Genomic DNA, 23,820 nt, shown 5'->3' with positions numbered 1-23,820 from the left:
ACCAGCTTTAGTGCATGAATCTAGTCTACAACTCCTATACATGGTCAGAGCAAAGCCTTGAGCAAAGCCATCTGTCGTCATGGAAACAGCTTTAGTCAGAGCAAAGCATTTCATCGTCATGGAAACAGCTTTAGTCAGAGCAAAGCATTTCATCGTCATGGAAACAGCTTTGGTCTCAATATAATGCACATTGCTTTGCATACATGCATCAGGTACAAGAACACCTTCACTATCACAGACATACTGTCAAGAACTTTCATCCCTTAGCAAGCTATGATATTACTTTATAATGTTCATCAATTCATACATTAACTCTACAAGTATAGGTAAAGAAGGATCCTGACAGTCAATGGTTTCTTTCAAATCTAGCTTAGTAGGTGTGCACCTGGGAGCTTTATCTGGTCTAGGGGGCTGGGAAACCTAACATGTATGATTACAAAACACTGAGAGTTTGCCATCTTGTTTTATAGTACTAGTATTAAATCTGATTGTATCAGAGTCACCATGTCAAGCTGTCTGGCACTATCTACGGTTGTTTTTGTCAACCTGTAATAACGTTAGCAGAAGAGTCGTTAGAAGGTCATATGAGTGACTGTTTAAAGATGCGTTTTCACATTGGGTCATATTGTATTTCAGTGACCCTATAAGTAACATAATTACAGGGGCCAGGTAAGTGTATTACTAGGATGTTACAGTGATGTAAGTCTCACCATGTCATTATACAGGTTACATTACTCCCTGTAATCAATCCTCTACAAGTGACTGATGAGATCATACCTAAAGGGAAAGTTAAATAAAGCAACGACTCCCCCGAAAACCTGACATTAGTAAAGTCTGCTGAACAGAAAGAGTCCTACGTCTATGTCCCGTGGTTAGTATTACTGCCTCACATCACTGGGGTCATATGTTTTATCCTGACCAGGGCACTATTTGTGTGAAGTTTGTTCTCTCCATGTTTGCGTAGTTTTCCAAACACAGTGCAACAACATACTAGTAGATTAATGTGGTAGACAATTTAGACTGTAAGCTCCAGTTGGCCAGGGACTAAAGTGAGTGATTAAACAGTCTCTGTAAAGTTCTGTGCAATATGTTGCCACTACATAAAGTTTAAAGATGCGCACTAAGCAATACTGCTGCAAAGAAGTGGAGATTAGTGTGCTAAAGCAATACTGCTGGACAAAGGAATACCTGAGTCTATGTATGTTTAAGGTGACCACTAAGCAATGCTGCTGGACAGAACTAGACCTGAGTCTATGTATGCCTAACGTGTGTACTAAGCAATGCTGCCGGACAGAAGTATACCCGAGTCTATGTATGTCTAAGGTGTGCACTAAGCAATACTGCTGGACAGAAGTACACCTGAGTCTATGTATGTCTAAGGTGCACACTAAGCAGTACTGCTGGACAGAAGTAGACCTGAGTCTATGTATGTCTAAGGTGCACACTAAGCAATGCTGCTGGACAGAAGTAGAACTGAGTCTATGTATGTCTAAGGTGCACACTAAGCAATGCTGCTAAACAGAAGTAGACCCGAGTCTATGTATGTCTAAGGTGCACACTAAGCAATGCTGCTGGACAGAAGTAGACCCGAGTCTACATAGTTTAAGGTGCACACTAAGCAATGCTGCTGGACAGAAGTACACCTGAGTATATGTATGTCTAAGGTGCACACTAAGCAATGCTGCTGGACAGAAGTAGAACTGAGTCTATCTAGGTCTAAGCTGCACACTAAGCAGTACTGCTGGGCAGAAGTAGACCTGAGTCTATGTATGTCTAAGGTGCACACTAAGCAGTACTGCTGGACAGAAGTAGACCTGAGTCTATGTATGTCAAGGTGCACACTAAGCAGTACTGCTGGACAGAAGTAGACCTGAGTCTATGTATGTCAAGGTGCACACTAAGCAGTACTGCTGGACAGAAGTAGACCTGAGTCTATGTATGTCTAAGGTGCACACTAAGCAATGCTGCTGGACAGAAGTAGACCTGAGTCTATGTATGTCTAAGGTGCACACTAAGCAATGCTGCTGAACAGAAGTAGACCTGAGTCTATGTATGTCTAAGGTGCACACTAAGCAATGCTGCTGGACAGAAGTACACCTGAGTCTATGTATGTCTAAGGTGCACACTAAGCAATGCTGCTGGACAGAAGTAGAACTGAGACTATGTATGTCTAAGGTGCACACTAAGTAATGCTGCTGGACAGAAGTAGACCTGAGTCTATGTATGTCTAAGGTGCACACTAAGCAATGCTGCTGGACAGAAGTAGAACTGAGTCTATGTATGTCTAAGGTGCACACTAAGCAATGCTGCTGAATCTGCAGTCAGTCTTTTAAACTGTATTTTATACTCGATTCTATTATTGAAAATAACAAATGTGATGAAGAATGCTGGAAACCCAAGAAACAATGAGTATGTATGAGCTCACAAAGTGGATAACTAAAGATAAGAGTAACTCACATGCTTAGTGGGTCAGAGTGTACAATTTTACATGTCAATAATAAAATTTCAGCATTTCGGGCACCACTGTTAATTAAATTACAGAACCATATTATGTGGAGGTAAATAATGGCAAATGCTTAGTAGAACAATTATTGGTTTGGTAGGATATAAGTATATGTGTAGACAGCAGAATATAGACACAACATGTGGAGTTGACAGCTCCCACCACAGGCACTGTAGCTCTTTAATCTCCACTTCCATAAATCCCACTGCTTTTCCCATCTCTATACTGGAATCCACAGTATAAGTAAGTAGTTGGCACACTGAGGGGAGAGGCCGCTGGCCCTGGACATTTATGAATGGAGGGCTCGGTGCCCTCACAGTGGTTGTCATGGTTCTTTTAAGGTAAGATAGCAATTACAACCTGTTGATACACATCAAATTGATAGAGGGCTCTCTATAATTGCAGAGTTTGATTGGCAAAACTTTTTCTCTGACTTCTGAAAACACAAACAGGAGAAACCTCAGCGATGGGTCAGCTGAGGACGAATCCAAAGTATTTATGGAACGTCTTCCTGCCAGACCTAGACATACTTGTTTATGTCCAGAAGAAGTGTCAGAGTCTCTTAGTATGGCTGTCTTCAGGAGACATGCATGAAACCAAGATGGTGCATTAAAATATCACACCTGCACACAAAGCATGGCAGAACGGTTTCATGGCAGAGCGGTTTCATGGCAGAGCGGTTTCATGGCAGAGCGGTTTCATGGCAGAGCGGTTTCATGGCAGAGCGGTTTTCATGGCAGAGCGGTTTCATGGCAGAGCGGTTTCATGGCAGAACAGTGTGGCCGCAAAGTGGCCAAACGAGTACATTTGGTCAGGTGATTTTCAACCAAATTGACAAACCAATACACTGTGTCAGGCCGCATTCTGATGAATCAGAATCTGATTCGCCTGAACTAATAAGTTATGATGTAAAATCGGTTTGGTCAATAACCTACATTAGGGTGTTGACCGAGCCGTCAGTGATCCGGTCGCATGGATTGGTACCTTAGATCTGTGTTCTTTGAGGCTCCTTTCAGATTTGGCTTTTTGGCGATCGAGCTGAGCAACCACCTTGTGCCACTGGTGGTCACCTTTACCTAGACAATAATTTCTCCGTTATGTGCATGCCATTCTCACTAATCCAGAAAAGGTAACCGATGAAGAATGGAAGTCATGTGCTGTAATCATTTACCTTGAATACTCAGCTGAGCCTAGGAAATAAAGTATTTGGTTTCTGTGAACCGGGAGACAGCAGTGTTTGCCTGTGTGTTCGGAGGCTGTAGATTTAGTAACGCAGGAATGCAGCTTCTGGTGATGTCACTCCAACACACAAGGTAAAAACATCTGACAGCTGCTCGCTCAAATTATAAGACGCTTCCTCTTCAGGCGGAAACAGGCCGAGCGTTCGTGAGAATGAGAGGGAATTGTCAGCTGCCAGTGACAGTCCTAGTAAACCTGCAGTTCTTTATAAGAGCTGAATGAACCATTAAAATACTTCTATTAGGGCTAAGATATCTGCAAAAAGGCAGCTCCGGGGGAGGAGGGCAAAGCTGTAGATAGACATAGACTGGTCCTAGGAAATAAGTGTTATACAATGTCTGCTGTTCATGCAGCGAATTGTCTTACATGGGACAAATAGGGTCATTTATATTGTATTCTATATATGTGCACTGCCCATTCTAAAGTAATGTATTAGTGACAGGATTTAACCATATAGACATAATAAAACTGCCCCAATCCAGCACCTACTTTCCTATGTAATAATCTACAGATTATTCATCATTCTGATTCCGGAGTGCGTTCTTTGTATTTAAGGCAGGCGGACTGCAGTGAAGGAATGCAGGATGCCAGATAAATGCACCAATTACCCATATTAATGAATGGGAGAGGGTGGCTGGTAATGGACAGACATTTGATAGTGGAACCTGTGAGGGGTTCTCACCCCTCCACCATGAATCATACTAATGGAAGCTTGCCCACTGATTAATGATATCTGCTGTGTCTACAAAGAGCCAAATAGTGACCCTGTCACTTACCATTTGTTACTTCCTTCTTTACACCTTACTTTTGAATGTATCCGCAAATGGCAGCAAAGATATATTGTGCAAAATGCTGAATTACCTGTTTTCATTCCTGGGGAGCTATCCTAAGCACATACAGCCCTTTAGTTAAAGGACCATTAAACCTAAACCATATATGAAGCATGAAGGTTAAAATGTTTTTCAGTCTTTCCTTGACATTTTACTACAGTTCAATAAAAAATAAAATAAAAGTATGATGGAGTATAAACATCTTAGTTCATTATAGGCAGCTGAGACTACATCCCACATTTTTAAAACACTGTCAAAGGTGGATTGAATACAGGGCAAAAAAGCTCAAACTTCAAAGCTCGATATGTCAGTTTGCTTGGTGCAACATCACTGACCCTGCCCTTGTTTATGAACACTCCAATCCAAAGAGACATGTTTTGCACACAGTGATGAAGGATATAATAGCACCTCCTTCTGAACATGGCGACCTGCTACAAATTAATTATCAAAGTCAAATAGTGGAGTCCAAGGCTTTTTACATCTCCCCAAATTAAAATCTGGCACTAAAGGGCGTTAATATCTACCAAAGCTGTGATTAACAAGTCACGTAATATACACAAAGTAACTGAAAGGTGTAATCTTAACAAACGCTGACCGACTTACAGTGTGCTCTTCATTTTGCAAATAAATGTAGCACCCAGCATTGAGCTTTGTGCTAGGTATATAAATAACTGGCTATGTAAAACCACCATCCATTATATATCATTCATCCTTGAATTTCCGCTTCCAGCATATCACATTAGCACAATACAGCCATTGATGCCTTATTGAGCTTGCTACACATACATACTCTAGAGCCTTTCCCAGCCCCTGCAGCCAACGTACCATTCCACCAGTGTGCCAGGTGCCAGTGTATGGTGGGGAAGCAGGAGAGGACCTTGACTCTCGCTCACAAGCATGTCAAATAAACACAGGCGGTGACTGGCGGGCAGAGAACAATTTGTCATTTCTTGTGGCGGCTGGAATAGGTAGTTTATTAAGAAGCAGTGTGAGGGTCCTAGGGCTGTAAGAGAGATGAAATGGCAAAACGCTCTGGAGATTTCTCGCACCAGCGCGTACGTCATTGATCTCTATGTATTTACATCAGACACCAAACAACTATAATAACGGGGGAGACAAGAAAAGGAAAGCGAAGGTCATTATTTGTGTGTTGCTCTCAATGAAGCATCCTCGCTCCATCATAAGGTACTGAGTTGGCCTCAGTACTTCTGGCCAACTCATTATACAGTAAGCAGTTAGTCAGCCCATTGTTTCTTTATGGTCCACTGTAGTAAGATTGCTGCTCTTGCCATAAATAACACCCTGGTGAGCAATGAACACGTCTCATGACGCAGAATGGTGAACTCTAATTAGTTTCAGAAGTTCAATAAGCAAACCAAACATATCAAAAATTTGCTGTAATACGGAGGTGGTGTCTTAAAATGTTTTTAATGTCTCCCCCCTTATCCAAGACAAAGACATTGGAAAAAGTAGACAGAGAGGGGGCCGATTTCATACTCGGGGATGTGCCATAGAGTGTCTCCAAAACCCAGTCCACGACAATGTAGTGTTGCAGATTTTGCCTAGCACCCATGGGAGGTGTGCAGGGATATCTGCAATGCTGGGTACTACAGTACCCAGAAAATCACGCGGCCGAACATTGCGCTGAATTAAATCGACCCTGCGGTGCACCAACGAACCAAGGTGTTAATTTAGAGTGGTGCTCATTACTTTATCACTGCTTGCTGCCACGTTAATATTGATTACGCCCTTATAGCTTCAGTACTTATAGCTCCCCACTCTACCAAGCCCTTCACTGGCTCCCCTTCCCCTACAGAATCCTTTTCAAGCTCCTCACTCTGACTTACAAGGCCCTCGCCAACTCCACTGCTCCCTACATCTCTAACCTTATCTCTATTCACACTCCCTCCCGCCCACTGCGATCGTCGCCTCTCTTCCCCTCTGATTACCTCCTCTCACGCACGTATCCAAGACTTCTCCCGTGCCGCTCCCCTCCATTGGAACAAGCTCCCCTGCTCCATCAGAACTTCCCCTAATCTGTCCTCTTTCAAACGAACATTAAAAACCCACCTTTTCCTTAAAGCCTTCCAGTCTCATGCCTAAACTCCCACCGGTCGGCTACCTCTCTTTCTCATCCCTTCTCCACCTTCCTCAACTCCATCTCCGTTTCTCCCATCTCTCCGTCTCATCCATGTGTCTGTCTGTCTTCCCCTCCCTTTAGATTGTTCGCTCCTTTGAGCAGGGCTCTCCTACCTTCTGTTTCCATCACTTTTAACTGCGCTCTCCAGCTACTCAGCTCACCTCCTCTCAGTCCCTCTGCCCTCTGTCTCCTCTCGCTTCTCTCCGCTCCCCTCAGTGACTCTCAACCTGTCATCCGTGCCCACCCTCTTGGGCCATAGTTACCTGCCTATAGCCACTTTTCCCCTCCCTCCCTCTTTTTCATGCTGTGCCTGAGCCCCCAGAGTTATAGTGCTTACTGTTACTTGTACTGTGCTGTTTCACCTTGTACTGTGCCATTGTTTGTCCTTGTACGGCGCTAAGGATACTTTGTGGCGCCCTATAAATAAAAATTAATAATAATAATAATAATAATAATAATACATGGCCTCTGGTTCTAGCACGTCTTCTAGACTATATATACAAAAGCATTGGAGATATGAGGTGTAAGATAGAAGAGTGTTAGCATGTGGGATGAAAAGTGGCATTTTTGCCCCTATCATACAATGACCAGACACGTCTCTAGATCGGCTGAAAAAGGAGGAGTGATATGGGTCCATTGTTGCATCCTGATCATGGGTCCATTGTTGCATCCTGATCATGGGTCCATTGTTGCATCCTGATCATGGGTCCATTGTCGCATCCTCAAGCCACCTTGTCAAGAAAGGAGCACAGGCCCATTCAGTGTCAGAGGACAACATTATAGGACATGTCCGCTATCCATCACAACGGATGTGTTGAGTCTGACTACATAATCCTGACATGTCATGTTGGAAGAATCCTGCTGTGTCACAGATACCCTGTTCTATGCTCGGTAGAGGTTACGATAGATGACTGCAGATGCCTGTATTTAATTGCACAGATTTGTTTCCCGGAAAACCCTGGAGGTGCATTTCACAAATGCTTTCACTTATAAACAAGTTGAAAGACATTTGCCGGCCTTTAAAATATTTCTCTGCAGACGGACGCACTGAATAGGATTTGCAAGATGGAATGGATATTTCCACAGATCTTTACAGTCATGTTGAACTTGGCACCCGATGCAGTAATTTAACAAAACAACGCACAGTGTACAGTCATTATATACAAAAAGTAGCAACACGTCCAGCAGTGTGTGGATGACATGATTGGGCTGCGGAGCTCAGTGACAATTTGTTCATCACCTTCATTTACTAAATGTCATTATTATCAACATTTTCCATTATAGCTTGAAATCTATGGCTGTGCTGGTCATACTTTCTTTAGTCCCTGTCCTTTTAATACATGATCCTAATGTTACAGTCTACTGATATGGAAGTTAAGGAATTTAAAGTTTCACAAAGACAGTACAATACTTGAGTGTTGTAACGATCAGACATTACAAGAAGATGTGAATCTGGGGTATATAAATTAGTACCAATTTCACCTGCTGATTGGCTGAAATCAGTCATTCTGGGCCTGCTAATTAGGTCAAATCACTACTGTACTACTTATGGATAGGAAAGGTTTTCCATGTGTGTTGAGTGTGTGCACCGTCAACCACTTGTTTATGCCTACACTAGTAAAATCAGTAAGTGTAAGTGGAGGATTGCTCTACGGTCAGGTTATTATCTGGCAAGATTTGTTAATGAATAAGATATTTATTTGCCAGTTTATAAACCAGCATGCTGTGGTTTGTTTGCAGCTGCTTCTTAGAACCCAGTTTCATACTCAGGTCATGTACTACTGATGTGGTTACTTGGGGTAACGCGTGAACAATCAAGACATACTAGACAAGGAGAGGGGCACTCACAATAGACAGCAGCCACGCCTGGGACCATGGACGGTAACATAGACTCATTGTGGGGAGCAGAGAGTATCTACAAACTCTACTTTAAAACTCTTGGTACATGCCCAGATATATTTGTAACGGGTCCTTGTGTTCCACAGAGGCCTACTTCTTAATTAATGATGTCATCATTACAGTTCAAGTGTTATTACCTTTATTGCCTTCTCTTTCTCTTTAATTAGTTGTCTCTTGTCATCATCGTAGTTCTGAGCCGTATCTTGTAGTTTCTTCTCCATGGTGAGCTGCTGACTGTTGGTTTCTTCTCGGATAGAAGCTATGGTGGCCTGGAGCTCACATACCACCTAGAAGAAAATGAGAATTGGTCATGTTGGCTGGAAAACCAGGCCTTTACCAATAGGTGTGAACTAGGCCTATATTACCAATAGATATGGGCTTAGCCAGCAAGCAACAGACAAGATATCTAGACTGGACATGAAGGTGTACCAAGACAAAGAGCCTCTTATCATCCAATAGTCATAGTGCAGCACACATTAGGATTATCTTGGCAAGAGAAAGGAAAAGGATTACAATACATTTGGCTACCGTATTTACTACAACCATCCCATACATGTAAAGAGAAACAAACCCATAAATAAAGAAACCCATAAGAACACCGATACTAGACGGCAGTAGGAAGGTCCAACTGGAACACTCCATACAGTATATACTCAGTCTCAAGCTCACCCTTCAGGGGCAGATAATTAGAAGGGTTTCTACATTTCTACCACCGCTATCTCTGCGGTAGACTTGTGTTGTTGTGCGAGCGCACCTGACATTTCCACAGCCGTTCTGTGCACATGTGGCAGCGAGCCTATTCAGCTGGCACCTTATCCATGTACTGTTTGCAGACATTCCAGTGGTCTGGCAAGGGATATGTACCCAGTGTGCGCCTTATGGTACAAGTCAGCATTTGGGTGCCAGAAGCAAACCATATCCCTGCCAGGGATGTCCTCAATACAATGATCTGTAAACACTGCTACGTCTGGAACAAATGCTTCTAAAGGAGCTACATTGTGATAGCGACGATTGTCGTCTAGTGGAAAAAGCCAGCTCCTGGCGGAAGGCTTTGGTGCCCGGACGCAACAGGAACTGGGACTTCTGCCTGAAGACATTACTTCAAGGCAACCTGCCCTCGGACGAAGAACACAAATCCATACCCATGGCCATGCCCACAATGATTATTGCAACATTCTTCTATCTCCAGCCAAATATTTATCTTTCCTAATCCTTACCTGCTCATCTTTAACCTTCCCCTATACTCTCTTCTAAGCTATAGAGTTGGAACAGGCTGGCATAATGAATATGTATATATATTTTAAGAAGTTAAATTAAAAATAAAAGCCATCCATGCTTAAGGCTATGATTTGCTTTGCAGAAGTAAAAGTGTTAAAAAAACACATAAAGCCCCATAATAAAATAACAAAATATCTGTAAATAAATAAAATATCACTTCCTCGGAGAGGAGTAATCTCTTTTATCCACAGAAAAGGAGTGTGAATGGAGGTTCCTATCTTTTAGGTGGCAAATTTAGCAACCGTTGTTTGTATCTATCCCATTAAATCTATTGTTTTGCATGTGGCCCAAAAATGAGCATGATGTTTGAGGAAATTGAATCTATCCAATACAGCCACCCACGGTTGTGATCAGATCGAAAACATATCCTATGATTCTGCACTCGGGATGAGTGACAGGATTGGCCGATGCGTTGGATTTACAGATTTCAATGATAAAAATGGGAACAAATGAAATCTATAAGATAGAATACTAGTATGGTGTTGAACAGTAAATGACAAACAGATGCGGGGATGTACCTGCAGCTCTCAAGTCAACACCTAGCTGGATATTTTAGAGAGACCTGTAAAGTTTGGAATTGGGTGATCCTGCATATATAAGTTGAGGAAAGGGCAATATTTAGTGAAATGATTTTATGGTAATCAGGCAAGCTGTCTGTGAATAAGACAACCTAATGCCCTCACACTCTTCTCAGAAGATCAATTTATTGAGAGGCTTTGAAGGTCTCGTGTCTCCCATATCTGCACTTTCTATGGACCTTTCAGTGAGCCCAGGTGCAGTCGACACTTCTCAAAGGCTTCTTAGACTTTTTCTGCGCTTTCAAGATTCCGGCTGTGGGAACAGAGTCGGATTTTTTTCAAATAACATAACGATTATGCTGCATTTGATATTCTGCTGTGGAACATTTGTTATTTTCTTTTGGAAAAAAGGTTAGATGGGAGCGGACGAGATTGCAGTGATGGGACTTGATGAACAGCAGCCCACGCAATGCAATATTAGCCAGTCAAGCGTAACATCTTAGTCCCCCTGCTTGGGGAAAGAGTTAAGGACACGCAGGATAACCAGGAGACCATATGGGCCTGGTTAGGGAAGCCATCACTAATTCTTCCAGCTGTATGAAGTGGGGGATTATGGGATGCGAGAACAGGCTGCCAACAAATGAATTGCTCTGGAAAAGGAATGTTCCCCCTTTTATGTGGAAAACAAAAATGTGTAAACTCTCATTACAACACGATTCCTCGTTACTGGGGAAACAAACGGCACAAGTGATACTCAAAGTGAAGTCTCCAGAGCGGGGAAGGGCAGTATTTCCAAAATAGGCTCACTGTACATTATATTTATATATTATATACTTTATTATGACCCCCTTTTGGCACTGGGTAAGACTCTACTTTGCTCCCAGAACAGCTTGAAATCTTCATGGCATGGATTCAACAAGGTGCTGAACACAGATTCTGGTCCTTGTGGACACGATAGAATCATGCAGGTACAACAGATTTGTCGGCTGCACATCCATGCTGCAAATGTCCTGTTCCACCACATCCAAGAGGTGCACTATTGGATTGTGGAGGCCACTGGACACTGAACCCATTGTCATGTTCATGGTACCAGCTTCAGATGACATGTGCTTTGTTACAAGACTTGTTAAACTTCTCAAATGTCCTACTCATATGATCCATCATACAACATCTCCCATAGCTGAAGATTCATGTTGTAAAAAGATTACTGTGTCTCTGCCACAGTGACTAGGTGAAGAATTGTCTGGCTGAAAGTTTGCACCTCTATTATGTATCACTGGTATGAAGTGAAATGTAGGAGTAGAATGAAAAGTAAGTTTATAATACACAATTTCAAAAGCTGAGGATTCCAAGTGTCTCAATTCACTTATATCCTTTTCGATCTTCTTGCCCCTTCCCCTCTGAGCCTAGGCTTTCTCCTGACCCTCTGGGCACAGTCTGTTTCCCCCACTCCACTGACCCTATCATCTTCCCACGTCCCTCTGAGCCCAGTCTATTTTCCAAGTATCCCTGACGCCCAATATCTTTCCTCGGTCCCTCAGACGCCCAATATCTTTCCCCAGTCCCTCCGAAGCCCAATATCTTTTCCCAGTCCCTCCGACGCCCAATATCTTTCCCCAGTCCCTCCGACGCGCAGTCTCTTGCCCCTGTCCCTCTGACGCGCAGTCTCTTGCCCCAGTCCCTCTGACGCGCAGTCTCTTGCCCCTGTCCCACTGAGCCCAGTCTTTTTCTCCAGTCCCATTGAGCTCAGTCTTTTTCTCCAGTCCCACTGAGCTCAGTCTCTTTCCCCAGTCCCACTGAGCCCAGACTCTTTTTCTCAGTCTCTTTGACGCCCAGTATCTTTACCCCGTCCCTCCGACAACCAGTCTCTTGCCCCTGTCCCTCCGACGCCCAGTCTCTTGCCCCTGTCCCTCTGAGCCCAGTCGCTTTCCCCAGTCCCTCTGAGTCCAGTCGCTTTTCCCAGTCCCTCTGAGCTCAGTCTCTTTCCCCCATCCCTCTGAGCTCAGCCTCTTTCCCCTGTCCCTCTGAGCTCAGTCTCTTTCCCCCGTCCCTCTGAGCTCATTCTCTTTCCCCCGTCCCTCTGAGCTCAGTCTCTTTCCCCCGTCCCTCTGAGCTCAGTCTCTTTCCCCAGTCCCTCTGAGCCCAGTCTCTTTCCCCCGTCCCACTGAGCCCAGTCTCTTTCCCCCGTCCCACTGAGCCCAGTCTCTTTCCCCCGTCCCACTGAGCCCAGTCTCTTTCCCCCGTCCCACTGAGCCCAGTCTCTTTCCCCCGTCCCACTGAGCCCAGTCTCTTTCCCCCGTCCCGCTGAGCCCAGTCTCTTTCCCCAGTCCCACTGAGCCCAGTCTCTTTCCCCGTCCCACTGAGCCCAGTCTCTTTCCCCCGTCCCACTGAGCCCAGTCTCTTTCCCCCGTCCCGCTGAGCCCAGTCTCTTTCCCCAGTCCCACTGAGCCCAGTCTCTTTCCCCCGTCCCGCTGAGCCCAGTCTCTTTCCCCAGTCCCACTGAGCCCAGTCTCTTTCCCCAGTCCCACTGAGCCCAGTCTCTTTCCCCCGTCCCACTGAGCCCAGTCTCTTTCCCCCGTCCCTCTGAGCCCAGTCTCTTTCCCCAGTCCCTCTGAGCCCAGTCTCTTTCCCCCATCCCACTGAGCCCAGTCTCTTTCCCCCGTCCCTCTGAGACCAGTCTCTTTCCCCCATCCCTCTGAGCCCATCTTGCTTATCTCTTTTCTCTGCACCCACTTTCTTTAGGCTTTTTCTGTGTGATTCCCTCAAACCTAGATCTTAATTTGCTTTTTTTACTGTAGCGAACACCACATCAGAGTATGTTTCCTCATGTCTTCTTCCTCCTCTTTTCCCTATCTCACTTCCCACAATATTTTTATCATTGCCCCTTTGGCACTGGTTGCTATCCTCTGCTTTTACCATTTCTGCTCCCTGAGAATTTGTCTCATTCCCCCATCCAGCCCATATCTATGTCTTCCATATCAGTCCTCTGTCACTCTATAGTCCCGCAACAGACAGCCACAATCTGTGTGTGACAGAGGTTGGCCGGTAATTAAAAGATGCAACATATTTCATATGTATATTTTAAAAAAGGTAGTGTGCTACTATAGTGACAATACTGCTATTAGAGGTAACACCACCCCCTTAAACCTTCCCAAAGGTCATGAAAGCATTTTCATATAAATGATGTGACATGGCTCATTCCAACACATCTGGACGGAGGAGAAAAACAACTCTCATGTTTAAAAGAAACCACAAGATTGCCAGATTGTCTTTGAGGATATTAAATCCGAGCCACAGAAATGTCTCCTCACCTTACATTGAAATTCTACAAAGTTAAGTGTCATGAAAATAATACCAGTTGATCTAGATCTTGATAAAACAAAAGTTTTGTTTTTCCCAAATTATCTGGTTAAAGTGCTAAAGCCATCCGCATGCTGCTGACACTTGTCGGGGCAATAACACTTGTATGAAACTACACAAGGACAAACGGAAGCTGGTTTAATTTGGGGCATGGGGCAGGCAGATTGTGTTTGTGTGTCCGGATAGATCAGGGGTGGACATAATAAGTCTATTGTGTCCCAATGTTTGCATGTTGGTTGCCATATTTAAAGAAGGGTTTTCTCAGCCTTTTTTTTTTTGTTAAATGTACTCCTGAGTGATGGTAAATGATTACCAAGCATTGCCAAAAGCGTGGAAATGTATTCAAAATACACCCTAGTAAATGTACCCCACTCCATGTGTATTTCAATATTTGAAAAACAAACTATTAGTTTTGTAAATTCTTTCCTTTAGACTTATATGTTTTAATGTTATTTTGGGAATATAGTAATAAAAAAAAATGTGGCTAATATAGGGGTATAGCAAGAATTTATAATCAGCCCCCCCCCCCCCTACCAAGAAAAATGTAGTCATTATAACGAGCAGACTATGGACTTTGCATGGAATTTTATGTTTCTATAGAAAAAGACAATGAAATTAGACCATACTTATAAACGGGGGCAGTCCCCTTTCACAAACTATTTTTCCTCAGCGTCAATACTGTTTTGATGGGAAAATATGTAATCATTAGAGATTTCCTGCAGCTAAGTACATAAGTGACATTTCAAACAAACAAAAAAAAAAGAACAAATGAGTGGACGGTTAATGATCTGACACAGTCCCCTAGGAGATATAGCCTTTGGGACTGAGCTATGAGACAGTGCCCACGTTGTATGCTGTATTGATTAAACGTGGCTTGTTTGAAGTTATGAAACGTATCAGTGTTTTTAGAATCTTGACATCTCCAGTGTGCAGACCTTCGAGATCCCTTCAATCACTTCCACCCCTCAACTGTTTAGGGCCAACAATGTGTTAATGGAGGAATGCTGTCATGTGGCTGGGAGGATAATAAACAAAAAAAAAAAGCCACAGAATTCATACTTATAGCGCAGAGATGTTTAAAATGGAACATATGTTTCCTTTGCTGGTTTAATTAATACATATGGTATATTGTTGAATTTGAAAACACCACTTTGTAGACACGGACCTAAACGCACATAGAACTAGGAGACTATAGGAAAGTTAAAAATGAGCTTACACTCTATAGGTAGAGGGCAATGTTGGAGCTAGAAGGACTCAAGAGTTGAAATTGGCACCGCAGCCGGCAGTTCAACCAGATAGAGTGGTGTCAATGCAGATAGGATAGGGTCTAGTGAAGATGTGGGTTTTGAGAGAGCTATTCAGAGAGATTAAAGGTTGGGGAGAGTCTGGTCAGGTGTGTTCTATAAGTGGGGAGCAGCACAGGAGAAGTGTTGGAGGTGGGAATTAGAGGTGGCTATCGGAGAGGAGGCTTATGTCAGAGGCAGATCTAAGAGGACGAGTGAGAGAGCATCTCCATATGCAACTACTTTTGCAGTATTATAGGTCTGGCTAAGAAATGAGCAAGGTAAAAAAAAAAACGTCACATCTATGTCCAGCCTACAACTACTACCCCTTTAATTACTTTACATTTTTCTGCTTTTCTCTTAAAATAACGCTCGATTTAGCCTGTTTTTAAATTATTAGAGAACATTGGGACTGTACTTCTATTTAAAGCGAATACATCTTCCCGCCCCTTTATCCATACTTCCTATCATTGTCTCTGTGAAAACTGGGTCGATTGTGTGTGTACAAAGAGTATATGTCAAGCAAGAGGCGTAAATACAGCACTTAGGAATGTAACATCTTCCAGGGACTTGTCTAGCGTTTCTGAAGCGCTAAGCTCCTTTCCCTAAAACAGCACTGTGCTTTTTGAAAAGTTTGTAAATGACAGTAGATGTATTTTATCACACCCCATGTGTGGGGGGACTCTCTCTTGCCCACTTAAACTTGCATGACCTCAAGATGAGAGAGACTGAACTACAGCCGGGCTGCGGACTTATGGGCATCAGCTGGGTGGAGTTAGGGGGTATCTAGCCTTGCAGAGCAGTGTAGAAACAATATTTTATTTAGGAAAGCGAGATTACTGAAATGAAATAAATGGGTGGAGGAGGTCCATTTCCATAGGCAAAAACTGAAAAAGTAGAATATAGTGCAATCCGCGCTGAGATAGCGGTCCATGCCAAACAAACTGATTAGTAATTGAATCCACGTAAATGAAAAAATGTTCACATTCATTTATTAGACAACATACCATATAAAAACATCAATTAAAACAATGCATAAATATCTATATCTGAAAAAGACAGTAGCAAAGAAAAACATGGCAAAATAGGCAGGATTGTACCTAGTAGAGGAACCTGTGAAATCCTCAAAAAATCAGAACTGTCGACCACTAGAAACAGCGCTGAATGCAAGGACGCTCGTGATCCCAAAGAGCTTAATGCATTAAGTTGATGTATCCAGTATACTCCCTGGGTACAAAGTTCTCTATATCTATCACCCCCTCGTTCGGTGCTCCTAATATTCTCAATTCCAACAAGGATTCGTCCTTGACCTTTACCACTGTGAAATAGATTAAAATGAAGAGGAACACTATGAATTTCCTTCTTATTGATAATATTACGCCTATGTTCCATAAAACTACACTTCAGAGCTTTGGTCGTCCTACCTATGTAAATCAGGTCACAACTACATTTCAACATGTAGATGACAAAACAGAAATTACCATTAAAAAACATTTGATGGTCAGGCCTTTATAAAGGTGTAGTTGGAAATCGGAACATACACACTACTTATGTTGCCTCTGAGAAAACGTGCTAACGATGAAACGCGTCAAGGAGGCGTCATCATATAAATATTGTTTTGAATGCCTCTACTGTTCGTCTGTTCATTACAGTGTTATTTTCTGCTGTGGACTGTTTACAATTGAAGTCCTTTCACCTATTGAATTATGGATTGGATTGGACTTCAAACCGCGGCTCAATACTATTCAGTTGGATGGAAACGTGTCACTCTATTTAATTGTTATATTGTTATCCATGTGGAAACTGTATATCCATTGAAGTACCTCCCTTGAAAGCTCTACATCTTTATGATTGGTGCGTCAGTGTCTGCATCTGTTTTCGTTTGCTAATCGGCTGCTTTCTTGCCAATATACGTTGACTTTGTTGGAGGATCAGATGATCACTATTATAATTCCATCCAGGTCTTAGGAGTTGTTGCTGAAACTCCTTATGTGAGACCACAGATTTCCTTTACATCGGAACCTTGATTCAAGTTTCCTTATGATCGATTACTACATAGTGACTGTATATATGAACTGCCAGTATATGTAGTTATTATATCTTTGATCATCGTGACTTCATTCCGATATTGTTGGTGTGTTTGTACCTTTTTTATATGCATATGTTCATTATAGCGGTATATATTTAGCTGTTGTACAGCAATTTGCATAGGAATTGATCACAGTTGTTTTATCTATGTATATTAGGTTTTTATAACTTTGTATCCATTTATATTCATGAACTGACATCACATATTATTTTTTATGAATCACGGACTTCCTTGCACTGAGCGCTGTTTCTAGTGGTTGCCATTCCCATAGCCGTTGAGCTGTCTTACCAATAGTAATATGTTTGTTTCATTCTTTCTTGAATTCCTTTACAAAGTATGTCATTATGGCAGAGAGACTCCATTGCTAATGGTCTCCTTGTTATTATTAGCAATGTTTGTTTATATGGTCCTACAAATTTTCCACAGCGCTGTACAGGCGGGAAAAACAGAACATAGTACAAAGACGTAACGGGTGAACTGGCAAAATACAAAACCACTGAAGTCACAACACAGAACATACAATGAAAAGATAGCAAGATTACTATACAGAATAAACAACAGGTATATAACAGACAAGTGTCGTACATGATGCAAGGATGAACAGCTGGACCCCAATATAACTTGACTGACCTTTGCTCTCTGAACCAGTTAAAAGGTGCTGTATGTTTTTAAAATATTCACGCACACATATATACTACAACGAACGGCACATAAAAAGCAGTGTTCTAGTCAAAGTTGCAGGAGAGCAAATAAAAACCAACATATTACAAGTGTCTCACATGGAATACTTTTTTTTTTTAACTACAACTTCTTGTAGCATCACTGAGTTCAGCTGTGTTACCCCTTTTTTCAGCAGTATATCAGTTCTGCCCATTGTATTAAAGATTTATAGAGAAAGTAAATGAAAACAAGACTACATCATTTTTAAAAAATGTAAAAACATGAAAGAAGAATATTAAAAATATTTTTCACCCAGATATAACTATCTAGGACCCTTAGTTGCAGTATATGGGACAGGGGCCAATGTTATCACATACTCATTGCTTAACCATAGTGGAAGCAGCCATTTTGTCACTGAGCACTGTGGAGATGTCATTGGTTCTGAGCTAACTGCAGTCTCAGGGATATTGGTTCAGCCATTTTGTCACTGAGCACTGTGGAGATATCATTGGTTCTGAGCTAACTGCAGTCTCAGGGATATTGGTTCAGCCATTTTGTCACGGAGCACTGTGGAGATATCATTGGTTCTGAGCTAACTGCAGTCTCAGGGATATTGGTTCAGCCATTTTGTCACTGAGCACTGTGGAGATATCATTGGTTCTGAGCTAACTGCAGTCTCATGGATATTGGTTCAGCCATTTTGTCACTGAGCACTGTGGAGATGTCATTGGTTCTGAGCTAACTGCAGTCTCAGGGATATTGGTTCAGCCATTTTGAACGTCACTGACATCACTAGTTCTTTGAGAATCTGTAGGCTGTGTCCTTATATACTGGTTCAGCCTTGAAAAATGGCTGCCTCTGCTGTGTGTAAGTGACACGTTGAAGTCAAGTCAACTCCTCCACTTTGATAGATAAGGCAGATCTGTTGCTGACTTCAGAGAAAGAGAGAAAGTTTTCTTGGAAGCAGCCCTGCGTGTGGGAGTACAAATCACATGCGGACGGACGAGGCAGCAGAGAGCGAGATTAGTAGGATATGAAACGTGTACACCGCCCATCACAATTTATTTAATTGCATTATCTCTGCTCTCAATAGACAGCCACAGAAGACTAGCTGCCTTTATAATTGGGATCTAGTAATGCTGAGTCATGTCATCCACTATGGCTGTAATAAGAACTGAGGGCCTGATTCATTAAGGATCTTAAATGAAGAGGTATCTTTTTAAGTCTCCTGGACAAAACCATGTTACAATGCAAGGGGTGCAAACTAGTTTTCTGTTTTGCACATAAGTTAAATACTGATTGTTTTTTCATGTAGCACACAAATATCAACTTTAAATTTCAGTGTACAAATAAGCTATCAAGTATTTGTGTGCTACATGAAAAAACAGTCAGTATTTAACTTATGTGCAAAACAGAAAACTAGTTTGCACCCCTTGCATTGTAAGATGGTTTTGTCTAGGAGACTGAAATAAGATACCTCTTCATTTAAGATCCTTAATGAATCAGGCCCTGAGACCAGAATTAAATGGTTCCATGGAACGTTAAGATATCTTTCTCACCTGTATTTAGCTCCTGCTTTCTGATATGACCACATTTGTTGCAGTAGCACATGCAGCCACTTAGTCTATTTTCAGTAAACTTTCCTTTAGATGTTCAGTAAAATATCTGGATCTACAGTATTTCCTTTACAAATGTATAATGCAATCTCCTCAATAGATTGTAAAAGAAAAAGTGTCTCTACAAATTACTATGAAAGGTTGTCTGGCATTACTAACAAACAGCTTTATATAACATTAGTTGATACGCCAGAAATAAGGTATTGTAACCTGTAGCAACCAGTAATTCGCTTTCATTCAAATGACAGAATCGGATTGGTTGTTATGGTGGACAGTCACCAGTACACTGTTCTTTCATCCTCATCATCATTTATTTATATAGCGCCACTGATTCCGCAGCGCTGTACAGAGAACTCATTCACATCAGTCCCTGCCCCATTGGAGCTTACAGTCTAAATTCCCTAACACACAACACACAGACAGACAGAGACTAGGGTCAATTTTGATAGCAGCCAATTAACCTACTAGTATGTTTTTGGAATATGGGAGGAAACCGGAGGACCCGGAGTAAACCCACGCAAACACAGGGAGAACATACAAACTCCACACAGATAAGGCCATGGTCAGGAATTGAACTCATGACCCCAGTGCTGTGAGGCAGAAGTGCTAACCGCTTAGCCACCGTACTGCGCCAAGAATCGGATTGGTTGTTATGGTGGACAGTCACCAGTACACTGTTCTTTAGGAATGTCTGCCATATTGTTCTACATATAATATAGAAATATTATTTTGCGATGACACTAAATCAGTGTCCCCTGGTTCCTTCTTAAATCCTGTCAAATGTGTTTGTTATTACTGAGATTGAGGGTAATTTGCGGCCCTTTTGAAGGTTAGAGGCGACAAAATGGCTGCCTCCGCTGGGTGTAGATGATGGTTACAATAACTAAAATATTTGACTAAAAAACTAAATGTATTTACATTTGTTTTAGATTAATATATTTGATATTTTCTATATGAATAAACACTACTATAATGTTTCAGACAAACTGGGCCTGAGTCATTAAGGAGAACAAGGCAGAAAAAGGAGTAAATTTGATCCCTCACAAACCATGTTACAATGCAAGAGGTGCAAATTAGTTTATTATTTTTCCACGTAAGGAAAATACTGGCTGCTTTTTCATGAACTGTAGCACACAAATATTTGATGGCTTTATTTTTACACTGAAATTGAAAGTTGATCTAGGACATGCCGTATCCCAACTATAACTCTGTTACCACATTTTTAATTTATCTCCCCCTTCAATGCAACATGGTTCTGCCAAGGTGCAAAGTTACTCTTTTTTTTTTTTGCTTTGCTCTCCTTAATTACTCAGACCCAGTATGGATTTTTGCTCTTTTTTGTGGAGATATATCTTCAAATACATGAAGAAATCAACATTAAAATTCCACATATCACCCAATTCAGTCCCATGGTGTTTGTAATCAACTTATGAAGCAAAACAAATATTCTGCAGTACTTTTTCCTGATAATTGGACCTGTTCGGGGTTCTATTGAAGTCTACGATAGTTATTTAAGTCACATACGTTACGCCATATGTTTTATACATATAAAGCACAAATTAAATTGTATTTTTCAATTGAGTGTCTTAATTTAAAGGACAACTGCACCCAAAACCCCCAAAAAATTGGTCTGGGAGGAAGAGCAAAAAAAATCCTCAATTCTGGTGGGTTTCGAAATGTCTGTAACCATCCTAGGAAGACCGTTCTCAAGCTGGTGCTCAGTTGTCAAGGTTGTTAACAACACTGCAGCAACTGGAAAAGGCCCAACCTGAGTAGGAAAGAGGATCCTCTACTCTGGGGTCCACTGGAACAGAGGATTTTTTTTTTAACTCCACCCAAAATGGCAATTTTAGTTTTGGATGGAGTCATCCGTTAATTCATCTATACCTCCTGATAGTAATGGCGTATCCTATTTGTCATTTTAACATATGTAATGTATCTTTTAGATTGCAATCTCTTCAGGGTTAAATACACTACATGGCCAAAGTATGTGGACAACCGAACATTGCCTCCACATGTGCTTGTTGAGCATCTCATTCCAAAACCATGGGCATTAGAATTTAGTTGGTCTACAATTTGCTGCTATAGTAGCCTCCATTATTTTGTGAAGCCGGTCCACTGGATTCTGGAACATAACTGCAGGGATTTCTGCCCACTCAGCCGCAAGAGCATTAGTGAAGCCGGGCACTGATGTTAGACAATAAGGCCTGGCTCACAGTCGGCATTCCAGTTCAACCCAAATTCGTTTGATGGGGGGTGGGGTCAGGGCTTTTTGGTGGACCACGCTTTGTGCATGGAAGAATTGTCATGCTGAAACAGGAAAGGGCCTTCCACAAACTGTTGCCACAAAAATTGGAAGCACAAAGTTCTCTAGAAAGTCATTATATGCTGTAGCATCAAGAATTCTCTTCAAGGAAACGAAGGTGCCCAGGCCAAACCATGACTTGGACCGTTATTCCTTCCCCACCAAACTTTACCGGTATGTGTACTGCCCAACCCATATTTGTCCATCAGACTGCCAGATGGCGAAGCAAGATGCATCACTCCAGAGATAGCGTATCCACTGCTCCAGAGTCCAGTGGCGGTGCGCTTTACACCACTACAGTCAACGTTTTGCATTGTGTATGCTGATCTGATGCATGGCCATAGAAATCTATGAGGCTCCCGATGAACAGTTCTTGTGCTGACATTGTTTCCTAAGGTAGCGTGGAACTCTGCACTGAGTGTTACAACTGAGCACAGACTATTTTTACGTTCTACACAATTCCGCACTCTGTGTTCTTGTTCGGTAAGCTGGTCTGGCCTAACGCTTTGCGACTGAGCTGTTGTTGCTCATAGACATTTCTACTTCACAATAACAGCACTTACAGTTGGCCTGGGCACAAATTTGACAAAGTGACTTGTTGGAAAGGTGTCATCCTATAACAATGCCGCATTAAGTCACTCGGCTCGTCTGTACGACCCATTCTACTGCTAATGTTGACTGTGGCGATTGCTTGGCTGTATGCTGGATTATATGCACCTGTTGTCCACGGCTGGAAAGGCCCAACGCACTAATTAGAAGGGGTGTCCACATCATTTTGGCCTTGTAGTGTATAAAGTTATTATTTTATTAGTGTAGTGTAAAAATGCAGTCAATATCCATAGTGCAAGAAACACAACTCTGTAATGACTTTAGTAATTCTGAATTAATTCATGCTGGAGCTGTGTTTGGTAACCAAGAAGCCATTTCTTCTGTACCTGTTTTGTTTTTGCAAGCTTCTCTTCATATTCCTTCTCAATCTGCATCAACCTGCTGCCGGCCTGCATGGCAAGGGGAGAAAGAAAAAAAAACTAGATTAGTGGAGATGAAGAACAGGGAGAGACACTTTGCAACTGACCTCTGTGTTTGGCACCTCATCTGCATGCCGAAGTCACCGGGCATGGAGCCAATTCCAACGCCCTTTTATAGCAGCCAGAAAAGCAGAACGGTTCGCCTTTGATCTGCTTACAACTATTCATTACTTGAAAGGAGGGGAGAGAGAGGGAAAAAATCTGGGTCTGCTGCCAATTATTAGAAAAAACAAAGAGCTGAGCCGAGAGAAGGGGGAAACTGGCTGGGCCAAGAGAGCTCAAGATGACTTCATCTGCGGCAACAGCGCCATCTGTGAAAAGGGGCATTATTCTGACGCGTTAGCTAATCATGCTTTGTAAATCTCCTCATGCGGAGTAAAACAAGGGAACTCCGAGCTCTGATGGACGTTTTGCTCTAACATAATCACAATAAATTATTAAGTAAATAATTTGGCAGGTAGAGGCACTGTTCCAAGGCTGACGTGTTTTATTTCATCTTTGTGAAGGGAAAAAGTATGGCTGCACTTACGTTAATGAATATGACTGGAAAAATTCAGTGCCGGTGGTAAGCCCTACTTCTCACAGAGTATAGTTTGCCATTAGTCACGGCACAGCCAGTGACCGCCAATAATCTGAAGTTTAAACTAGTTCAATGTCGGCCATATTACATAACTCGCAGAAACGTTGTGATGTCACATGATCTTACATAAATATGATGCCTGAGCGAACTCTAATAATCCCTGTGATATGAATATTACCTTTACATGTGGGATGTTATTATATTGCTTTATTTCCACAGTGCTACACTAGGTCACATGTTTAATCCCGGTATGCAATATCTGCAACACCTATTGCTGGAGAAAAGGAGGTGGGGCTATGACATAGAGGGGCGGAGTTTGATGGTTCAGCATTTATGGAAGATAGATAGCACTAGCAACAGAAGAATGAGTGCTGTTTTAGTTAGAGACTGTAATGGAGCTGTGACTTAATTATTGTATCAACAGGCAGAGTAATCAAACGGGTGTAGTATCTATTAACAATACTGACTACCCCGACATAGACCACGACGACA

The 23,820-nt window shown here is 42.2% G+C and overlaps 1 protein-coding gene across 6 annotated transcripts in view; it reads right to left on the bottom strand.

Annotated features, from left to right (window-relative positions):
* Nucleotides 1-23,820, bottom strand: part of CEP112 (centrosomal protein 112) — a 231,435-nt gene that overhangs the window by 41,196 nt on the left and 166,419 nt on the right. For all 6 annotated transcript variants that reach the window (XM_075178038.1, XM_075178043.1, XM_075178040.1 and 3 more), the window contains 2 exons: nucleotides 22,656-22,718; nucleotides 8,749-8,898 (listed from right to left, as the gene is read on the bottom strand). In XM_075178038.1, coding sequence (XP_075034139.1) covers nucleotides 8,749-8,898; nucleotides 22,656-22,718 — 213 coding nt within the window. The remainder of the gene's footprint in view (nucleotides 1-8,748; nucleotides 8,899-22,655; nucleotides 22,719-23,820) is intronic.

The sequence above is a fragment of the Mixophyes fleayi genome, chromosome 6, assembly GCF_038048845.1.
Source record: "Mixophyes fleayi isolate aMixFle1 chromosome 6, aMixFle1.hap1, whole genome shotgun sequence".
Classification (NCBI taxonomy): domain Eukaryota; kingdom Metazoa; phylum Chordata; class Amphibia; order Anura; family Limnodynastidae; genus Mixophyes; species Mixophyes fleayi.
This window is presented reverse-complemented; position numbering and strand designations above follow the sequence as displayed.